At 37.2% G+C, this 22,524-nt stretch overlaps 1 protein-coding gene across 1 annotated transcript; it reads right to left on the bottom strand.

The window, feature by feature from the left end:
- Positions 1 to 1,027: 1,027 nt before the first annotated feature.
- On the bottom strand, positions 1,028 to 22,508 carry Drgx (Dorsal root ganglia homeobox). Its single transcript, XM_018539161.1, has 4 exons — positions 22,424 to 22,508; positions 14,740 to 14,945; positions 7,014 to 7,441; positions 1,028 to 1,538 (listed from the first exon to the last, which is right to left on the bottom strand). Exons 1-4 carry the CDS (start codon positions 22,506 to 22,508, stop codon positions 1,028 to 1,030), a joined length of 1,230 nt encoding a protein of 409 aa, XP_018394663.1.
- Positions 22,509 to 22,524: the final 16 nt, after the last annotated feature.

The following is a 22,524-nucleotide window of genomic DNA, read 5'->3' as shown; positions in this document are numbered from 1 at the left end:
TTCCATTATTCAACGGTTTATTGCATATGCAATGAGTATTAATGGTATCTTGTTTGTTTCCCATTTTTATCAAAATCCGAAACGATAGAGAGCCGGGAAACATCGAAAATAATAATAAATAATTGGCAACTTTTAAAGTGAAAAAAAAAATGCAAATTAAACAGTGTTTTATACTTTACGGAACTTTTTATAAAACCGATCCTCTCTTACGTAAATAAGCTAAAAATGTGAAGTTGATTGTAAAATTTGTTGCAAACAGAAACTTCTCTCTTGTAAAAATCAACGTGTTAGATGAGCTAAAATAAGTTTTCTATCGAAGATTGCGCAAGTTACTTAACAGGATTCGCGCCATGTTTACTTTAACAAGTCGCAATCGAAGACAATATGAATACAATTTGCAGGGTTTGCGCGAGCCGCCTTACCAAGCCAAAGTTACCACCTTGTGACATTGCGGTTCGTTAATTCTTCGTCGTCTTCCGGAATTGAGACCCTTAAACTCGCTTGAACTATCACAACGTCGAAACTCAGAAAAGCTTTTTTCCGTTCAAAAAAATACCGGAAGATTAATATGTAATTATAACGAGAAAAGCATTTACAAAGATTGATGGTATAACATCGATGAGTTCAATTTTCGACGCTGCTGTATAACTTTCGGGAAACTTACAATTCTTAATTCAATGAAATCAACGACTCAAAGGAAAAGACTGTGAATTACAAGATAAAATTTAACAGAAAAGATTATTTGTTTCGGTAATATTTACTTCAAAGGAGCTAGAAAAATAAGTCTCCGTATATGAAAGAATACAGAACGTATAACATTCTATATATTCTTTATAACATTTTATATTTGTAACATTCTTCATATATAACATTCTCCAGCTTCTAAATAGCATCGAGATCCGAACTCACCGAGATTGTTATATCGCTGTCTAGCTTCGACTTTGCAACCATCCGATACGCGCAGAATATCCCTTTGAGATTTAAATCTTGCGTTTATGAGACGATTCCGGCATTCGGGGAGGCGATCCTAGGGATCTTCTTTGGTAGTGGGTTGTATCTGATGCACCACGCTGGGCAGGTGGTGGTGATGATGGTGCTCCGGTCGCCTGGAGAGACCCAACAAGGGCGGCAGCAGCGGCAAAGGAAGAGGCAGGGGTAGCCCTCCGGGGAAGCCGGCGAGACCACCGAGGAGAGCCGAGGCAGTCGAGTGTTCCTGAGCTTTTCTTCGAAGCTCCGCCAAACTGTTACTTCGATGGAGATCAGTGGTGCCGGTACCGGCGGTGCCGGGTTTGCAACAGCCGCAGATAGAACCGGGCCAGCCGGTTGGCGACCAAGATAACATTTCTTGAAGGCTGCTCGGCCGATGCTGGTCGCTGGTGGTCCATAACGATGGCGTCGTCGAGGTCAACGACGCCGACGCGCTACTGACAACTTTATTACCGAAGAGCGGTGGCGAGAACTGAGCGGCCAGATGAGGCGAGAAGAAAAGGGATGTTGGTGGTTCCACCGGCCTGAAGCCTGCGCCTATCCCCGTGGTGCTGAAAGTTTGACAAGAGGAAAAAATTAATATGAATAGGGAATAAAATTAGAATTGAAAACATATGACAAAGTATAAATTTAATTTTTTAATTAAAATTAGTTTGGAGTAGAACGCGCTTCTCTCCTATTGGGATCTCTGTCTGGGTGAAACTGGCAAGGGGATAGAAATTACTTCTTGCTGAAGATTGTTACGTTCTCCTTTTATCGTCAAAAGTGCAAAAATGTAGAATACAATGGTTCGATAAATTCCTATATAAAAGAGTTTAAGAACATATAAGATAGTTTCTATAAAAATTACTAAAATTGGATATTTTCTATAAAAAAATGTTATATATAATAATTTTACAATTTAAATAAAAATTTTCTTATTTTACTTAAACTATTTCTTTTAAACATCTATTTCTTATTGAAATAATTTTTTATCCAGGTTCTAAATCGCTACCAAACTTTTCGTATGTATTATATTCAAGTACAACATAAAAAAATTTGCGAAAAAATTTTCTCATGATTTGTTCATTTTGTTAAAAAACACAATGTGTAGTATTTAAATTTTTAAGATGAGATAAAGCTATCTCATATCCACATTTAAAATGATAAATTTTTTGTTTCAAAATAATATACTAAAAAGACTATTAATTATTTTTTAAATTTTTCTTTCTCTTAATTCGTAATTTTTTCAATTAATGGCAATAGCACAATTGTCGCGCACTGAGATCTCAATCATCACACCGGAAACGATCCTTAACTCGTCCGCGAATTAACGCTATTTCAAGCACTGGCGCGATTATCGCCAAAAGGACGTCGCAATTTCGCGCGATTCCAACTACCTATCAGTGTATAGCGAAAGCAAGAGACAGACATACAGACGCGAATGAGGTACAGGAGAAAGACAGAAACCTAGAACGGATGGAGCAGAGAGGGAGAAAGATAGATAGCTAAATAGATAGATAGGTAAGTAGAGCGAGAGAGAGAGAGAGAGAGAGAGAGAGAGAGAGAGAGAGAGAGAAGGAGCCGCAGCTTCACAAGCGCTAATCCGATTAGCACGCGTGATGTTCCGCATCCTCCGAGAGGAGCGGAGGCTGCTTTGAGGCGCTGATGATTATCTCAAATATTAATCGCAAATATTGTTTAATTAATGTAACGAACTCGAGTCGGTGCTCGAGTCGAAGCCGAGACCGGGAGCGAGAGTAGGTGGGAAGGGTTTGGTAGAGAGGACGCGTGGGGGTGGGTAGGAGTTAGGGCAGACAGCCCACGGCATTTAGGTCGTTAGTGGGGTGGGCGGCGAGGGTAGGAAAGACGCAGTTCGTCGGCAGGCCAGAGTAACGGATTTCAGGTGGTTGCCCGGGGGTGGGGGGTTGTATCGGGCTTAAGGGAGAAAAGGGCGGGAAGGGGCGACAAACCGCGGCGACGCGCGGAGGGCGACGGAGACGGCGACGGCGGTGGATGGCGGCGAGAGGAAGAGCCGAACCGCGGTAAGCGCGATAATTAGCGGCAATTAGCCGCGTAGTCTACCGTGCGCCTTGCTCTACGTGCGCGCTCGTTTACTTGCCGCGCTCACACATGCAAATGCATACCTATACGTGAACGCCGCGCCGCTCGCGTGATGGACGAAGCGCGACTCGGTACATCCCCCTTATCGACGCGTATACTAGGCACTGAGTTACGACGTCGAGTTACGGTATATGGAAAGGTAATGGCTGAAATGACGCTGATTATCTCGCAAAGATGACGTAAGACTTAACATCCACTCACGCCTTTGGAACAAAATAATCGTTGTAAAAAGAAAAAATACTATAGGTAGAAATTTTTAGTAATAATTCGAAGGCGATTTTTAGACAATTAAAGTTGTGCCAATCGCATTTTTCTTTATGAAATGGAATTTTGGCTTAATTAATTACTTGTTTTCGCGTGCGTATTTTTTTTATTATTCGATTAATGCAGAAACAAATTATATATACAGTAAGTGCAAAAAGTATTCATACAGCAGATACCTTTCTTAAAACCCTATTTTTAATAAATAAACATTAATAATAAATATTAATTAATAATTTATTAATGAAAAATAAAACATATTTCTCAAAATTATTTGATCTAAAATGATATAAATAATAAAAATATACTGTCTTAATAATAAGTGAAAATGAAAAATTGTATTATTATATTTAAATTTTAATTATTTAAACGCACAAAAAGTATTTGTTGAAAAGTTTGTCTTCTAAAATCATAAACACGATTATTTTTGCGAAGACTTTTTTGTTTATATTAGGAAACGTATTTATTGTTAATAAATTGCTAATTAATGTTTATTTTGTACAAATAAAGCTTCTTCTGAGTAAAAATCTTTCTTATATACAAATACTGTTGTATTTTTACTATCTATATATATTGCAAATTTTTTAAAATTCTTTTACTCTTCTAAAAAAAAGTACAAAGTAAAAAATAAAAGTTAACCTTGTACCTCGTAATTTGAAATATTTTTTTCTATCCCGTATCCTTTACTTTTGTCTGCCTTTTTCATCTGTATAAATTTTCAGTCTGTTAGTTACTCGAACATACACGTGTGATCACTTTAGTTATTTTATTTAATATTTATGTGCTCCATTTTACTTATCTAGGTATATCTAGTTTTTTATCCTATAATCGCTTCTAGAAAAGTAATGACGTCGATAACTACGATATTACCTAGACGAGGTCGCGTTTTCCGTGTAATAAGACTCCATTAAAATCTTTATTTAAAATTCAATAACATTAAACGCTCTCAGCTCCACCGGTAGTGAATATAGCATGGAGTTAAAACGAGTAATAAAAGTGACAGGAAACGATTCTGAGCTGCATATATTATTAGATGTGATATCGTTAATACACATTGCAATTAACAATTTTTTAAATACACATTTCAATCAATAAGATGGCCAGAAAAACAACAAAAAATCGTCATAATATCAAAATGGCGTAAAATGGTTTTAAAATAATTTATTATAAAGATGATTTTTAGTAATATTATCAATCACAATTCATTATAACGTTTGACATTATTGTGATCAGTTATGCTGATTGGATAACAAACTGTTTTAAGCCGTAGTCATGTTATACCGATTGCGTGATTGGTAATTGACGATTAATTTTCAACCAGTTAGAGCAAAGCAATCGGTGACTGGTTGAAAAGTAATTACCAATCGCTAATCACAATCGCGCAATCGTTAGTGTGACTATATTAATTCCTTCACCATTTTAGCTGGTAATGAGTTGATCTTTCGATGCGGAAGCTTGCGTTTTATCAGTCGAACATAGGCGCGATTTCCAAGACAAAGTACCTGCTTTTCGTTGAGCTAACAAGAACAACGGCATAATCAATTCTTACGTAACAACCTCTTCTAAGAGAATTGAGAGACAAAAGAGCGATCTAGCGACGAGACACAATGTCTTTGCAACGTGGATCCGCCCCAGCATGAAGTTAGTCGCTCTTAAGATAGCTAGGTAGAGGCTAAGGTAAGAAGGAACGCAGAGCTTACACCCTCCCTCCCCCCCTGCTTTCCCCCCAACCACCTCTCCTCTCCATCCGCGACCCCCGGCAGGAGCTTCGCCGTTCCTCTGAATAAATGATAGGGATATATTTACGGCGAGCGGTTTTAAATAAATTACAACTGCGGGGACGGCGAAGGAGTATCTTCCTGCCGTTTCTTCTTTACCTTTTCCCTCGACCCTGGTATCAGGCCCACCGTCCCCCCCTCCTTGGCACCCCTTTGGCACCCCGACCGCCTCAGAGCCACCCGCGCTATACCTTTCCGTCGTCTTGTCGACATCTAACGTGCCCTCCTCTCGCAAACATTACGCGTGTCTATCCACGCGTGTTTTTCGGCATTTTTTTGTTCCCGACCTCCACGTCGATCCACAGAGAGCCCCACTGTCGTCGTCTCGGAGATTATAAACGAATGTGCTCCGTCCCCGCGGAAAGAGAGGATCGCGAGCAGGATAAATCGCCCCTTTCCGATTCTTCGGACGTACTCCGGTCCCCTTGTATACGTATGGCCGATGAAACCCGTCTCTCTCGTAGAAATATTTTATGTGGTACAAATATTTTTCTAGATTTTCTATACACATGTACGCTGAACTCTCTTTTATGCTATCTCAAACATTGATAATGTAAATAGATATTTACGTAAACAAGTACTCTTGTAGGATATAAGAAGAAAAGTATCAAGATACATTTTATTATTTGAAAAATTATTTAGTTAAGTTATTATTTACGATACTTATTAGAATGTGTATTAAATTATGTAAAAACTCATAGATGAAAGAAATATACCTAGGTATGGTATAATGATTATTCTTCAAAAACGCGCAATGTTATATATATATATATATATATATAACCTTAAATATTACACAAAACACTCTCGACTTATTGTATTTTCTTGGAAAAGCTATTAATAAAATCCAAAGGAAAACTAACAAAATATTAATCCTGAGTTACCACAGTGGTGCGAATTTCTCATCTTTCGTTATGTGTGACTTTGAAACGAAGAAAACAAAAGTAATTCGATTATATGGTTTTCTGGTGTAAAATTATGCCCGGGGGGAAACTCATTGGTAATAATAAAATTAAACAAAAATAATATTTTATTGCAACAAATTAAGAAAGTAAGAAATTAAAGAGTTACTGCGCGAAGTGAAAATTTTGTTGGTGTGAATTCATACCAGTGTGGTAACTTAAAGTTATTAATATTAGTTTTCAAAACTATTTTTTCATTCATTTTTCGTTAAATATAAAACGTTTATATCGATTTGTGAAGATGTTTTATACTTTTAGCCAAGTTTGTACTAATATGGCTAACAATTTGCATTCGTAAAAGTCAATAATTTGAAAACGTTTTAATCTACTTGCTCATAACTAACATATAATATACAAAATGTGTTATGTATACAAAATCTCCCCGCGAAAAACCGTCGCTAGTTCTTTAACCTTTTTATCTGTCGCAAACTCTTTAGCACGTCATATTGGCGCTTCTCTCTGTCGACATGTGAGTCATAAACAACAAGACGCCATTTAGTTTCACGAGACAAAAGTTCAGAGCGAAAAGTGGTGTGCGCATCGCTTTGTCGTCCCCGCCACCGTCGCTGGGCTCCCGTGGAAGCTGCAGTTTAACGAGGCGACGATTATCGCGATTATACGAGTGGCTATAACGGAAGAGGTGAAAGGTGGGAGAGGGGAGTTACTGAGAGAAGAAGCGGCTTAACCGGCGGGCGTCGGGGCTAGCAATGCCGTCACGAAGAGTGGTTTAATGGCGCGTATCGAGCATCCGGCCGGCGGTGTTCAGCGGCGCTTGCACCCACTTACCCGTTGAAATCGTCCGAGAGAGTTTATAAGGGGTAGGTGGGAGGAACCGAGGCGGGGGGGAAGTAGAGAGAGGAAAACTCAGGAAGGAGGAAGATATTTCCTAAAGACGTAAATACAAACGAAGCTAAGAACTCACCTCTCAGCGGGTGGCCCAAGGCCCCCCACGGTGCTCGGTGGCGGCGGCGGCGCTCTTATGGGGGTCGGTGGTGGCGTCGAGACGCCACCTAGAGACGGCTGACTCGGCTGGGGCCGAGGACTGACCGAGGCGGAAGTCGTGCTGGGGCTCCTGGAGCCACCGCCGCCACCACCGCCACCGGCACCTTCCGCCACGGCGTCCTCCGTGTCGGCGGCGCTGCTGCTCGTCGTTGTGCCCTCTGGGTCATTCCCCGTGGGACTCGGGCCCGCCGATGAAGACGTTGGTGCGGTCAGAGCGGAGGATTCCGCGTTACCGCCACCGCCGCCGCCGCCGCCGCCACCACCGCCGTTTCCACCCTCGCGTTTGCGTTGCTCCTCCTTTAGACGTTCGCTCTTACGCCATTTCGCCCGCCGATTTTGGAACCACACCTGCAAATTACGATCGTCGCGGTTAGCATGGATTAACGTTACGTTTCAGCCTCGGAGGATCAATAATTAGGAGCGTAACTTTGATGCAGAAGTTACACTGAATTAACTTTTTTTATAATGGCTCGAAGAACTTTTCTTGCGCGGAAAAAAAATATAATATACATATAATATGCATACACTGTTGATGTTTGGTTTACTGATTTCCAAGTCATTATTCAATGCGTAAATGTTATATAACATAAAAATAGTTTTGGTGTTAACACACGCATAATATCTCCTAATGTATAACAATTTTCGTTCTACGCGGTTCTACGTTTTTATTTTGTGTCTTTAATGTTTTATGTCTTTTTCATAATACAATTTTTGGGTTATGCTAAATATGAATAAATATCATATTGCGATATACGTGCATCCGGGGAAGTTAAACTTCTCAAAAGCCAGCTTCGCGGAAGTTTGCATAATTCTCTGATTCAATATTCTCGACATCTCAGTCATCCGACTATAAGTATACTACACGCGCGCAGACCAGAGGGTTAAGTCTCGCGAAAGTCATATAGAAACGACGGGAGGGGTGGACGGATAGGAGAAAAATGAGACGGACGCGGTCGTATCTGACACTCCGCAATGTCCGCAAATGTGCAAAGATAATTGCATGTGCGGGTAGGTGGAGGAAGGGAGAAGGTGGCGTTCTGAGGCAGAGAAAAGCACGAGGGTGCGGCAGGCTGGTTGGCGGACGTTGAGGGAGGGATGGCTGGGTGACCGAGAGGGGCACTTTCCGCCGTGCATGTTCAACGAGCCGACAGCAACCACGGCGACCGAGTGTTTTTTAAAAAGCTCGAGTTCGGCTAACGAGGCTAACTTGACATAATACCGGCTGAAATAGACTTTATTACACCCAGCGGTTCTCCACCGTTGACTTTTGTCCCGACAATGGATGCACAATAACCGGGTTCTCGTGCGGAATCCTCACTCGTTGCACGTACGCGCCAACTAACAGAAAAACTCAGGATGTTTTATTACCCAGGGAAACCTAGAAAACCTGTAATTTTGGGGGGATTTCTCTTTTTCTCTTAAAAATCAGGAATTTTCATGAAAATTTTTTCTTGATGATACAAAATGACAATCTCATTAGCAATAAGTATGGCATACACACGCGCATGCATACATTCTCATTCCCTACAGTACAAAATATTGCAGAAATATTGTAGCAATATTGAAATTTACATATATTAAAAATATCGCATTAATATTGTGAAATACTGTAATTTTAATATTTTGTGGGAAATATTGTAGTATACTGTTGAAACATTACAATTCAAGAAGTAAATACGCGGTTCCGCCGCAAGATGGACACGCTTCTCGTAAGAAGAAAATGTCCGGAAGGTCTGTAAGAAGGTATATACAAAACGAGTTGGCGAATCTTTTGAAGACGTTATGGATGTTTTCTAGATACTCAAATTATTTTATACAATTTTAACGTACGTATTTTAGAATATGATGCTAAGCAGTAATATGTTAGCAAATAAAACTGGATTAATTACTGAAATGTTGTAAAATATTGCAGCAATTTTTATGAAATATTGCCATCTTTCAAAATAACCCTCAAATTCCACACTCCGACCATGCAACCGCAACTTCCGCATTGATGCGAATTTGACTTTTGCATCTTTAAACGTTAATTTTATCATGACGATGTATAGCAAAAATACGTTAAAATATGTGTTAAAATAAAAAAATATTTTTGATGGAGCGGATTTCGCACCAGTGTGGAATTTACGGGATAATATTGCTGCAATATTGCAGTATTTCGTATTGTAGGGAATAGATCTCGTGAATTTTTATAAAAAGATCAAGATGAATAAAACAATACACATACACTTAAAAAAAATATAGTGATGGCAACTATACGTATATAATGGTGACAATTACACAAGTTTTATATGCGTAGAAGTAATGTACATATTTGAATAAACTATTTTATACTTGTAATAAATACTACAAAAAACAGTTTATTCAACTATAATAGTTTAACTACATTAACTCTACATATAAAATTTGTATATACGGAGAAAACATTTACTGCTGCCACGATTAAAAGTCACTCATTATTTCATATTTTGGTTATAAGTATAGTACAATTGTGATAATCTTCTAAGTAAGATTGTGGCATATCAGCTAGAAAATGTATATTCATCTTATGGATATTACAACCAAATGTATTGGTAAGCGAAAATTATCATTATTTCCGGTTGTAGCAACTGTAACATTTGTCTGTGTAGTTGTCTCATTTATAGTTGCTGTCACGATGTCTCTTTAATTCTCTGAGTGTAGCATAAGAGACATAGATAACTTACTAGTACCGTAGTGAATTTTCTCTTAGAAAAGGTGGTCAAAAAAATTCTTAGAAGATAGTAAAAAAAGTTAATAAGATATTAAAACAATAAATATTATTTTTTAAATAAAACCTTTTTAGTTTATTTTTGTTATAAAACGTTAATATATGAAGGTGTTTTACATTTATGGTCAAGACTGTATTAAATTGCGAAAAAAGAACAGACTATTCGTAAAAAAAGATTTCATAAAAAGTCCTTAGTAAAAAGAGCTGAAATAGGATTGGTACATTCTATTCTGTATAATGGCTCTGGAAAATAATTATCTTATATTCGAGCGCGGAGCTTTCGCAGGAGGAAGCACGGGAAATGGTTTTAATAAAATAAATACGATAGGTACGACTCTCTACCGCCACCTCGAACATCGCGAGAGGATGGAGGAGAAACGACAAACGGGGAGATATAATAATATCCTAAGGGTTACAGGAGGGGGCGAACGAGGGGGAGTAATAGCTGAGAACAAAGCCATGGTTTCGCAGGGACCACCGACCGCGCCGTTTTCCTTCGCACCCTCGCGCGATATCTTTCTCTCCTCTCCGCTTTTTTTTTTTTTTCAATACAAATTTAATCCGAAATTTGTTGATAATGGGCGTAAAACGTTTTTAATCGGCTGCACCCTCTTGTTAAACGAATGTGTCGCTCTTTGTCGCAGGATTACCGATCGCACGTATCACGTGCGACATGCTTTTTAAAACGCTGCGTGACAACGATAACTACTGATTAATTCACGAAAAGCTGTTTTTTCCAACAGCCCGTAAATTGAAAAATGTCCACTTTCAATAAATCCACGTTTATAGAAATTTTCCGCTCGTTTCTCAATTTCCAACACAATTTGTGGATTCAAATATTTTCGAGTCACAACTATCGCGGGTATAGAGCTATACCGATAAATATTCTATACCGAACTATTTCTCTCGAGGTATACATGGTACCGTGAAAAATTTTCTGCATTTTACAAGTCCAAAGAAGCGTGGATAACTACATGATGAGAAGAGAAGAGAGGAGAGCTCCGCGAAATCCAATCACCGAAAATAGCTATATAGGAGAGAGCCAACGTAATCGCGGTGTCCAGCATCCGTGCACGGTCCAGAGCGCGTCGCACGAGCGCAGGTGCGAGCGGCGTTTGATGCGGCGCGACGCGTCTAATTCACGCACGCCGGTAATTGTCGGCCTCGCACACGCATCATATACAAGGTCCGTGTGCGAGGAAATATTGTGTATACGCGCGCTCGCTGTGAGGATGTCATACGGTACGTGCCTCGGCGATACAACGGACCCTCCTTCGACTCCCTCACGCCTGTCCCCCCTCCCCCGCCCCCTCTAGGAGGTTCTAATTGGAGCCTGGAGAAGAGGACGGGCGCTACATAAACGCGCCTATTTGTTCATTATTCCAGATTCCCTTTGTCTTCGCTAATGAAACAATGAGTCTGCGCCGTAATTGCGTCACAGCCAGACCGACCGCCTCGCCCCCTCTGTTCTTCGCCGCCTCGCGCCACCCCTCTGTCTCTTTCATTGTCGTGTGTACACTGTCGTATCTCTCTCTCTCTCTCTCTCTCTCTCTCTCTCGTGAAGATTGCTGCCTCCCCGTAAATTCGCACAATGCATGCCGGGCTGCCTCTTAAACTTTGTGATCGAGGATCCTTCGCGAGTCAGGATATTAATGATGAGAGGGCGAAGCGCCGAGATTCTTTCGGATTTTATCGGGACACGCGAGCTATATTTTACTATATTCATTGCTATATTCATTATTTATAAATTTTACAATTAATTTGTTCGACTAAAAGACGCAGAATAAATAAAATAAATAAAATTTTCATTTAGGGTTATTATTTTTATGCTTATGTTTTAAATATTACAGTTTATAGATTACTGAAGCAATGCGGGTGCAGGAAAACATCCCAATCCAATTCTAATATTTCTTTAATTGGTCTCCTCACCAACATGTGGCCTGACATTGCCAGTTAGGACAATTCATGGCATTCACTTTTCATACTTTTTGATTTTTCCCATTGCATTTAAACGACGAACAATTGTTGAATGATCAACTCCCAATTGTGTTGCATGTTTACAAGTCGATTGGGTTGAATATTCATTAAACGATACTTGCAATTCGTCTTCTTTCACCGTTGTAGAACGTCCGGAACGTTCTTTTGTCTCACTGATCAATCTTACAAAGTAACGATACGCATTGTGAACAAGAACATTTGCACTTAATATTAAACACTTTATCTATAATTTGTCAACCACTATAAAAAGTAACAATTAATAATAATTATTTTTACGTTGCGTGAAAAAATCGTAGTAATAAATAGATTCAATAATGCTAAGAATATAGGAGTTTTAGACGAAAAGAACGTTTTGCTAAAATATTTAAAAATAATTTTATTAGATTATCAAAATATTATAATTATATAGGTATAAAGTTGATTGTTAGAATGTTAGAACTTTTTGTAGCATTGCTCATTATGCTTCAATTTCCTAATTATATTTTGACAAAAAATTCAACAAAAATTATTTTCAAATCTATGTCTATACCGAAATAAAATATTTACCCAAATAGATATTTCAGCAAAATCATTTTTTTTTTCTGTGTAATTATCGAGATATGTTTGACTTGGAAATTGCGAAAGGCGCTGTCAAAACGTATCATCTGAAACTTGACGGAAATGCACTTTGGCGGCCGCCGAGAAATCAAAAGCCGCCATTGGTAATCAGATATCCTCTGCAGATGTTCCGACAGGATTTTAGGCTGGAAACGCTGTTACGTTGCAGGGATTCTCAGCGCGAATTACAACGGCGTGAGTAAATATGGCCGTGAGGACGGTAGCCAGGAGTACAAAGTAATCCCGGAGATTACCGGCTTACTCTGTCAGAAGATTACGTCAGGTCGAGGGTGTCAGCGCGCCTCTTGGGGGTCCAGGGCCCCCCGCTTCCGTCCTTCTGCCCTGCTCGGTTCGCCCCTCCGGTACATACGCTTTCGCTCTTGCGGCAACACCGTACGGCCGCAGACAATCGATCATAGTTACGGTCCCTTTTATACAGATTTTCTTTTTAATTTTCAAATCGGTTATATTGAATCTAAAATATTTTCATCCTGACTGAATTTTGCGCGTTCTTCATCTATGTCGCGTATACACACGTCATACATAAAATATATGGCGCGTTATTTTTCGTACGATAAATTATAAATATGGCAATTTTTTAAATCCGAGAGTGGCAGAGGACAAAAATCAATGAGAAAAAAAAAATCGTCCAAATTCCGCTTTGGATTGCAGAAATCCGGTTTATGCGTATTTTTTCACGATATAATCATTTGAATACTAATGGATACATAGGCGGGTAATACATTCTATTGTGTGTTCCATGAAATATTACAGCGAAAACATGCAGCGCGAAAAATGTTCTCGGGAATTTCTCTACTTAGCGCTGCGAAGGCGGACAAAAAATTATCGGGTTGCCGCGCGTAATTTTCTCATCGCATTAAAACGCGGAATCCAATCTCAATGCGCTGAGACGCATTAAAAGATTAAGCTCGCTGCTGCCAATGCTCGGACGCGAGCATGCGAACATTCTGTGAAGTTTTAATGCACGTGCTTTCATGTTATCGAATAAACGTGATTATGCAACGTGATTAGCATACTTTCAAGTAACCTATTTTAATATATCCTTAAATATAATGCACACAGTGCATCCGCCATGAATTTGTTTATCTCCCTTATTCTAATGGATCTTTTTCGTAATTTAATCGGATTACAAACATTATTATATTACGTGCGGCAAGATACTTTACGAGAACTGACGAAATAAAAGTGAACAAAAAGTAAATAATTATGTTAATAATAATTCAGCGACCCACGCGGCTGCTTTTAATATAACTTGAAAAATCATAATTCCAAAAAAGTCTAATCAGGTTGTAGGATTGCAAAACTTAAGGGATATATCAATTGCGCTATCTTTATACTAATTCTTTTCGATGATAATGACTTTTATTTAAAAGAAGTCAAAATATATACGAATTTTCAATATTGTCTTTTGCGAATAACACGATTAATTATTAAATTATTTTAATATATGTGAAAATATTTGCATACCAATTAACATCCTGGTTCATATTATTTCGCGTTTTTACTTTTTTTTTTAATTTAAAACACTGGCATCAGAACTTATATTTCACTCACAGAAAAAATTTCTATATTTGATATTGCTCCACGGTCTAGAATATATAATAATAAGATGGATATAAAATAAATCGTATTTACTTTTCACACACAGAGAAGAATTTTATTCTTAAATAAAAAATTTCTAAAATCTAAAATAAAGTATTCTTGACGATTTCCCATTAATTATCTTAATAGAAAAATTTATAAGTTGGACTCAATATTCTTCACCGATTTAAAAGAAATCTCTTATTCTATTCTTATAAAAATAATGTTAGTAATTTTACATTATTCGATAATGAAAAACTGGGCTTGGCTAAAACTCGAACTCTAATTCCACGTGTTTCTCACCTAACGCGGTACACCACGAGAGCTTCGCTGTCTTGATGCCATGGCAACCTGACTCAAAACTGGATAGATTTATTCTAAATGTAAGAATATGTATAAAGTCCTAAATTTATATGTTATACTTGTCTCACAAAACAATATGTCGATTTTATTTTATTCGAGAGAGTGGAATAAAAATTATTGATTAATTTTATATAGTCATAATGTTATAATCATAATGTATAGAATTGAGCTAATATAAAGTACGTCAAGACCTTTTATTTTCTCAATATTAGAAATCCTTTCTGTGAGTGTTACCTTATTTATTGTTAAGAAACGTAATCATAAGGACAATTGAATTAGGACTAGAGAGGGCCAAATTCGACGATGAAAAAAAAGATCTCAGCGAGATCATCACACTCACCTGCACTCTAGCCTCCGTGAGGTTAATTTTCATGGCCAGATCTTCCCTCGTGAAGACGTCTGGATAGTGAGTCTGCGCGAAGGCGGACTCGAGTTCCTCCAGTTGTTGAAGGGTGAACGTTGTCCTGTTTCGACGCTGCTTCCTTCGCACGAAGGAATCCTCTCCAACTCCGTGCAGCGCTGGGTGATAGGCGGAGTAACTAGTATCTGTAACGAGAATCCGGGAAAAATTCTATAAAGTATTTTTAGAATATTTCACATCTATAATTCTTAATACAACGATAATTGGCGCAAATTTTATATTTTCTGAAACTTTAAACGCTAAGAGCTGTTGTCAATGTTGATATAAGTATATAATAATAACAAATTGAATGATAATAAAAAAATAAATTACACAATATAACAATAGATATTAACATATCTAATTAAGTATTAAAAAATATGTTGAGTTAATTTTTATTAGTTTAATTATACAATACGTTTTGGTAATTAATATTGATAATATATGTTGTGTCCCCATATAAAAAGAAAATATTTCTCTTTTAAAAGAAACGAGTTCGACGAAGTTTCACCTTTTAATTCTTGATAGATTCGAATTTGCGAAGTTCTAGGAGAACTTAGTTCGGTACTCCGCATATTTGCCTGTGCTTGACTAGGGTTTGCGAAACTCGGAAACTTCAAGAAACTTGTGAGTTACTGACAATCTCGCGGAATTTTCAAATTTATACGGCAAGCGTTATTGCAAAATAAAATGATCAACATAATTTCTTACTTTTTCACGGTAGTTTGTATTAGTGCTTATCAGTGCGAATAAGTTGTATCAGGTTTTTATATAAAATAACAGCTGTACGTATATATAGGAAACAGACGCACGCTCATTCGTTTACTTAATCTAATTTAACTGAATTTAATAATTTAGCAAGTGTAATAATTAATTTCTTTGTATCAAAAAACATATCGACTTTTCACCTTTCGGAACTAAAAAAAAAATATAATAGTATAATTTTCTATGAAGGTTGAAAGGTCCAAATAAACCTGAAAAATCCAGATCAACAGTTCAGAATAAAAATATGGAGCGGCTTACTTTATCATATTGAAATAGTCACATCTATTTCCATTTGAACAATTTTTTCCATTTTGTCTTAATCATTTAAAATGTGTTTTATATTAAATTTAAATTAATAAATTATTGTTATCTATATATTATCGATTTAAATATAACTAAAAACTAAAATATTTCGCAACAAAAAATGGGGCTCTACATTATCACACTGAGAAAAATGGTCTGATTAGATTAAATAATAATTCTAATGAAAAATGGACGAATCAGAATTTTCTGATTAAATTTACTAGAATTTTATTTGAGATAACTATAATTTTCTCTCTCTCTCTCTCTCTCTCTTTGATTAAAATAATTAAATATTCTGGTAAAAATAAGAATTCCAGAAAATTTTATCGGAAATATTATATCACAGCATTCTCTGGTTATCTTAACTAAAATTTTGATTGAGTTGCCCTCAATATATTCAAATACTTCATCAGCAAAAAGATTTATAAATTTTATCATTTGATACTCAATTCAACATTTCACCAGAGAAACTGATTATTAATATACGATTATATTGTTTTTCTGTTGTATTTTGATACGGTCGCGGCATACACGTTTTATTTTGCTACCGTAATTACACGAGCAGACAGAGCATGTTAATTAAAAACGTTGAGCAAAACGTGGTTAACTGTGATCGCGCGCGCACACGAAGGATCGAAAAGTGAAGCGCCGATATAAAGGCATCGTATCGGTCGGATACGCGCGCATACAACGAGACGCGAGGTGGGAGCAGACGTTACGAAGCGGCCGGAACCGCTCATCAATGATGCAGAGCAATCAGCGCAATTAATTACCGCGGCGCTAAGCCGGGGCTTAGCGAAAAACACAAATTAATTTCCTAAGCTCATAAAAATTCATGCCACTCTCTCTCCGCCGTCCGACCGTCTCTCTTTCACTCGCACACAATGGCTCCTCTCCTTCCCTTTATGTGCCTCTTTTTCGCGCTCATTCTCTCCCTTTCATCCTCTCGACACAGAGGATAATAACGGCGACAGAAAGCGGGAGAAAGAGAGAGGGAGGGAAAACGAGATAGAGGAATAACGACGAACGTGTCATGGTGTTGCTGCACCATCAACGATATACCTACAGCCACATATGGTTGCATCTACAGGCACGCGTCGAGATACTTCGCCTCGATGCCGCTGAACTTTCATAACTGTCACGGACGTGCAATTATACGCTACGGTCTCCCTGCGATCTCCCATATCGTTTGCAAAATTAATATCAATGAGGATCCGCGAGGATTTTCGTTCTAAACCAACCCACGCGAAAATAAACGATTCGAGCTTTCCGGACCGCCCGTATTTTATCAGGGCGTTTAACAACGTTGTGGACTTGTGGATGCACTTAAAACTTTGTTTCCGCTCCCGCCTGCACGATTATCGTACCAATATGGATTTGTTTTAATAGATACCCGTATGAAATCGCGATTGTTTTTCGCGTAGCCATTCAGAAAATTACTGTAGATCCAACTAAGAAGCAACGATTTAATATATCGGATAACAATAATTGAACGGTTTTTCGTAAAAACCAAACAATATTTATTTTCAACCAAAACTTTTTATGTTCGAATTAATTATTGTATAGAAATATGCTAAGTTTTCTCAGGATATAGAAATAGATGTAAGAACAAAGTTTTAAGTTTTGATTACGTAATATTTTGAGGACCGAAAGATTTAGAGAGGAAAATAAAAAATCTGTGAACATTTTTTAGTTCTTGTGAAAGTTTTATTATCTATTTACCTCATGTTCATAATACATGATAAAGAACATTGTATATTTGCGTTGGAAACGGTCCACTCACATTTCTGTTAACTGTTTGTGTTGAATTTTTTAACTCATTTAAGTGTTAATTTAACATAATGTCATTTAAATATTTTGTATTAAACTGATATTTAAAAACTGTTTTTTAATATCAAAATGACACAATTTATGAGTAAGTAAATGAGCAACACAAAAAATAATGTATTTTAAAATTCTAAGATGAATAAATGAAATACGTATTAATTTAACACACATATCATAAATGTTAATTATACTGAAAAAATATACTTCCACAGTTTGTTTCCAAACTGTGTCAGTATTACTTTTTTCCTGATCATTTTTTAACATCATATTTGTATTGTTTTCTAAAAACAATGTTTATCTTATGTTAAATAAACACAAAAATTGATGTGGAACGTTTGGAATATGTAAAATGTGTTATATTCGACACAAATTTTTCAACAATGTACATATATTTATGTTACATATATTTTTTATAACATTAATAATTCATACATGTAAGTTTTACTTACAATGGATGTCTCCAAGACGTTCTAAAGACGTCCACAGGACGTCCATAAGTGGTTTAAGAACGTCCCGAGGATGTCTTTCATAAAAAGTATTGTATGAAAATGATAAAGACGAAGAAAGTAATATTGTTTACAAAAGCAATTATTGTTTTACTTATTACTATAAACTTTTTCAAATTGCGTTTATAACAGAAATATTCTTTGCAAATATTAAACTCAATCTTATATTTCTCGTTCGATACTTGCCAGAATAAAATTGATTAGTAAATACATTGAGAAATACATACATGTGTACCACACATTTAAACGGCAAATATAAGATCGAGTTTCAACCAGAAATTTTTTTTCAGTACCTGTGGCGCTACTGACGGAAAACGATTTGATACCCAAACCCAGATTTCTTTTTGACGGATTTCTTTAGTTTTTGTGAGAACCCTTCAATTTATCGACATATTTTGTACATATGTCGAATCTTTTAAACGACAGCATTCGATTTTAGAAGAAAAGAAATTCGTGTGTGATGTCAAATTAATGACCCACGAAACTATACAGTGATCTTGCGAATATAAACCCTATATCATACGTAAAATTCTTGATTCCCATTCTTGTCATAACGATAAGCAATGACTGTCGTTGTTGCTGCGGCTGCAGAGTGAAACGAAGATAGAGAAGTGAATCGGGCGACGACTGCGGCGGCTAAATAAATTTGCCGATGCCCCAAACTGAAATCCACTCAAGATCTTAGATTAGAGTCGGTCCGAAGTAAAGCCCGGATCCAGACAACTCGTACAACTCATCGGGAGTCGGTCTGATCCAATTTATTAGTAGCATCCCGGGTACGGAAGAAAGAGATAGAAAGAGAGGGAAAGAGAGGGGATAGGAGACCTGCGCGACTTTTGCGCTTGGGATTCACGTGCATCTCCTATTCGCGATACACTTTGTCGTTTTGTTAACGCTCGTTTGCCTGCAGAGAACGCAAAGAGAGACGATCTGTTTTTCGCGCATGGAAAACATGGAACATCGTTCATTCACGCGTGTTCCCCTTACGAGAAGTAACATCGCATACCTTTTCTATAAATAGGATTTAACATACTTTTAATGTAGAAATCATTGCCTGAAACTACTGCGATTTTGTTCTCTTATTTATACGTACAGCTCTTATCTTTTCATCTGTTTGTTTAAATTTGTTTAGTCTAATATAATATGGCATGTGTAATCAATTTTTTTATAAATCAATTTAAAATAAGATATAAAATATATGGTAAAAAAAATTTATTTTGAATTGACAAATCGGAAAACGAAAAATATTCTTCTGTATATACATTGTCTCATTTTCGAGAGAAAAATTGGATTGACGTGAAATAGCTGCAATTTTACTCGCTACATCTTTGACTGAACATTTTCACATACGTTCATCGACGTGTTGACGAGCGACTCAAAATTATTTCAAACGCGCGTCACGATCCATGATCCGTATTCGTTGCACTTACAAACTGCAGGTCTCGAAGGCAGTCCAGGAGAACGGAGGGGGGGGGGAGGGGGACCAGTGGTGGACCCGTGGAAAAACTACATGTAGAGAACGAAATCTAATGACACCCCGACCGTTACTAATGATGCTAACGAGGTAGTTAGATGTTAGAGCGAATGTCGGTGGGTCTGGACCGTGGGCCGAGGAAACCCACTTACCGACTTATCACGTAGTTACCTAATCTGTTTATCCCAACGGGGGGTAGAGGAGGCCAAGAGAGAGAGAGAGAGAGAGAGGGGGGGGGGGGGGTGAAAGAGTCAGCGGGGACCGGAGGAGACAGACGAGGGGAGCAATCGGGAGCTGGAAGGGTGCCCGGACGTCCCTGAGGACACTATTCCCCTAGACCCCCTTCCCCCCATCTACTCGACTCCTTATTCGATCATCTATCAGAGTGCGAGAGAGATAAAGACAGAAGCAAGGATCACTGCCTCTCACATTTATGAACCTCAATAGGTGTTTTAAAGAGAATATAAAGAATAGCCGGAGACTCTTCTCCTCTACACTTCTCACGTTCTTGGATTTATTCATGATGATTTCGATAGAGGGCGAGAAGTAAATAGCAATAACTTTTGGAATATTATGTATGTATAACGTATATATGTACATTTTGCGAAAAAAAGAATTGATAGAATGATTGGATTTGATAACCCGTGTTTTTTTCCTTTGACTACGTTTGTACGATAAAAAAAATATTGTGTTGGTTCACTCACGTCCTTGTTAACTATTTGCGTTGATTTTTTAACATATTTCAGTGTTAATTTAACATAATGCGATTATTTATTTCAGATATTCAACATTTCTTAGTGTTAAAATAACACAATTTATCAGTACGAACAAATAATACAAAAAAACATGTTTTAAAACGTAAATTCTAAGATGAATTAATAAAATGTCTTGATTTAACATATTTTATAAATAATGTTAATTTTACAGAAAAAAATTTGCTTCCACGGTTTGTTTACAAATTGTGTCAATATTATTTTTGTGTTTATCTATTTAAATAATATTTGTTATCTTCTAACATATCTATTTAATATCTGTCGATATTACTAAACCCGATTGATATATGATAAAGTAATTGTTCAGATATCGAAGAAAATAATATATGTATATAAAAAATCTTTTCTCTTTTAATATTATATATTAATAATGTAGCACTATTTTTAACACAAAATTACAAATTGTTCCGTATATTATGAAAACCGCTGATATTGTATTCGTCGTAATTAAAAGCAATAGGAAATTTTCGAAATTGCATGAATATTTTTTTCCGCAAAACTATAATATTCACGAAATAAAATCTTTTGCAGCTCTAATTCAATAACGATAAATCGCCGTAGTTGACCGGATATGTTGAGACAACAGACTGATCGTTGCAGTTTGACAGATCGCGCCAGGCTGAAATTTGTCATCTGGAATGGGACGCGACTTGGAAAACGATCAGTGAATAGGCAAACTGCCATCAAAGTTCTGGGTAGCGACTCGACTCGACTGCCGGCGAGACGCGGTTTAACTGGAAGTTGGCTCGAAGTGCAAATTAAGTTTAGCGGCCGTCCAGTTTGTAGCGTCCACTTTGCGTAACTCGGTCTAGTCGGTAATGTAACTTCATCGATGTGTTCCGCTAGAGCAAGTGCCAGTACAATCAGTCTGCCCCCCTCATCTCCCTCCTTCCCAGTCTCTTTCCCTGCTACCGTATACCCGGTGTCTCTTTCTGTCTCTCGATTGCGCTTGTTTTCTTCATCACGTTTTTCTTTTCTTTCAAGGTGTTTTTCTTTCTTCACGCCGTTGTTTCTTTTGTCGTTGCCAATTAAAATAATCTCTCGTAGGATTTTCAAAAAAAAATTATTATATAAATTTTATAAACTTACTAATTTGAAATTCAAGTTGAAAAAATAAAAAGATAGGTTATATTTGTACATAATCCGTAATTTATGTATATTTCGCTTATTTGCTATAATAATGGCATAACTCAAAAAAGCAATTTTTTCTAGAGAATAAGGTTCAATGTTGTGAATCATTTAAATATTGTATAATATTAATTTTACAATATAATTTTGGTACAGTAATTAATTATAAAGAAATTAAATGTATACGTTCTTTTGAAGCGTATGCTCTTTCTTATCTTTTTTTTATAATTCCGTGGATTTTGAATAATTAGGTAATTCTACTGGAAAATGGACAAATTAGAACCTTCTAGTTAAGTATACTAGAATTTTAGTTGAGATATTCTGACTGATAATTATTCTGGTAAAAATAAGAATTAAATAAAATAAATAAAAAAAATTAAACAAAGTAAAAATAAAAATCTAATAGATTTTACTATAAATTTTCTATCAATCAGAATTCCGGTTACCTTAACTAAAATTCAAATAAATTTAACCAGAAGATTCGTCCATTTTCAACCAGAAATTTTTTTCCAATGTATGTTTTAGCAAATGACTGATATCATCTGGATGTAATATTTTCTTTTGTCTTCACTATCTATTCCTTCATTAAAATCTTCCAGGAGTTTCACGGGACCTTTCGGTGCGAAAGATTGCCGTCCGAAACTGCCTCTTTTCCCTCTTCCTCATCGAGAATATAGCCACGCATAAATCTAAAAATTTCCTCATAACATTTTACATAGCGATTTAGCATGGCACGCCTTTCGTCAATCGAGACACGATCGAAAGCCGACGAAGGGGCGAAAAAGCGAGGTGAAAAAAAAAAAGATATCGTATGCGCCCGCAGCGGGAGGAATCGAATTTTTACTTACAGGGGTGAGTCGGGGCGAAAGGATACTCCAGGGATGGCGGTAATCGCGGCGCTGGGAGGCCCGGGGGGCAGTGGTAGCAGAACATGCCTCCGGCCCTGGCC

Source organism: Cyphomyrmex costatus, unplaced genomic scaffold (genome assembly GCF_001594065.2).
Source record: "Cyphomyrmex costatus isolate MS0001 unplaced genomic scaffold, Ccosl1.0 scaffold205, whole genome shotgun sequence".
NCBI classification, from domain to species: Eukaryota; Metazoa; Arthropoda; class Insecta; order Hymenoptera; family Formicidae; genus Cyphomyrmex; species Cyphomyrmex costatus.
This window is presented reverse-complemented; position numbering and strand designations above follow the sequence as displayed.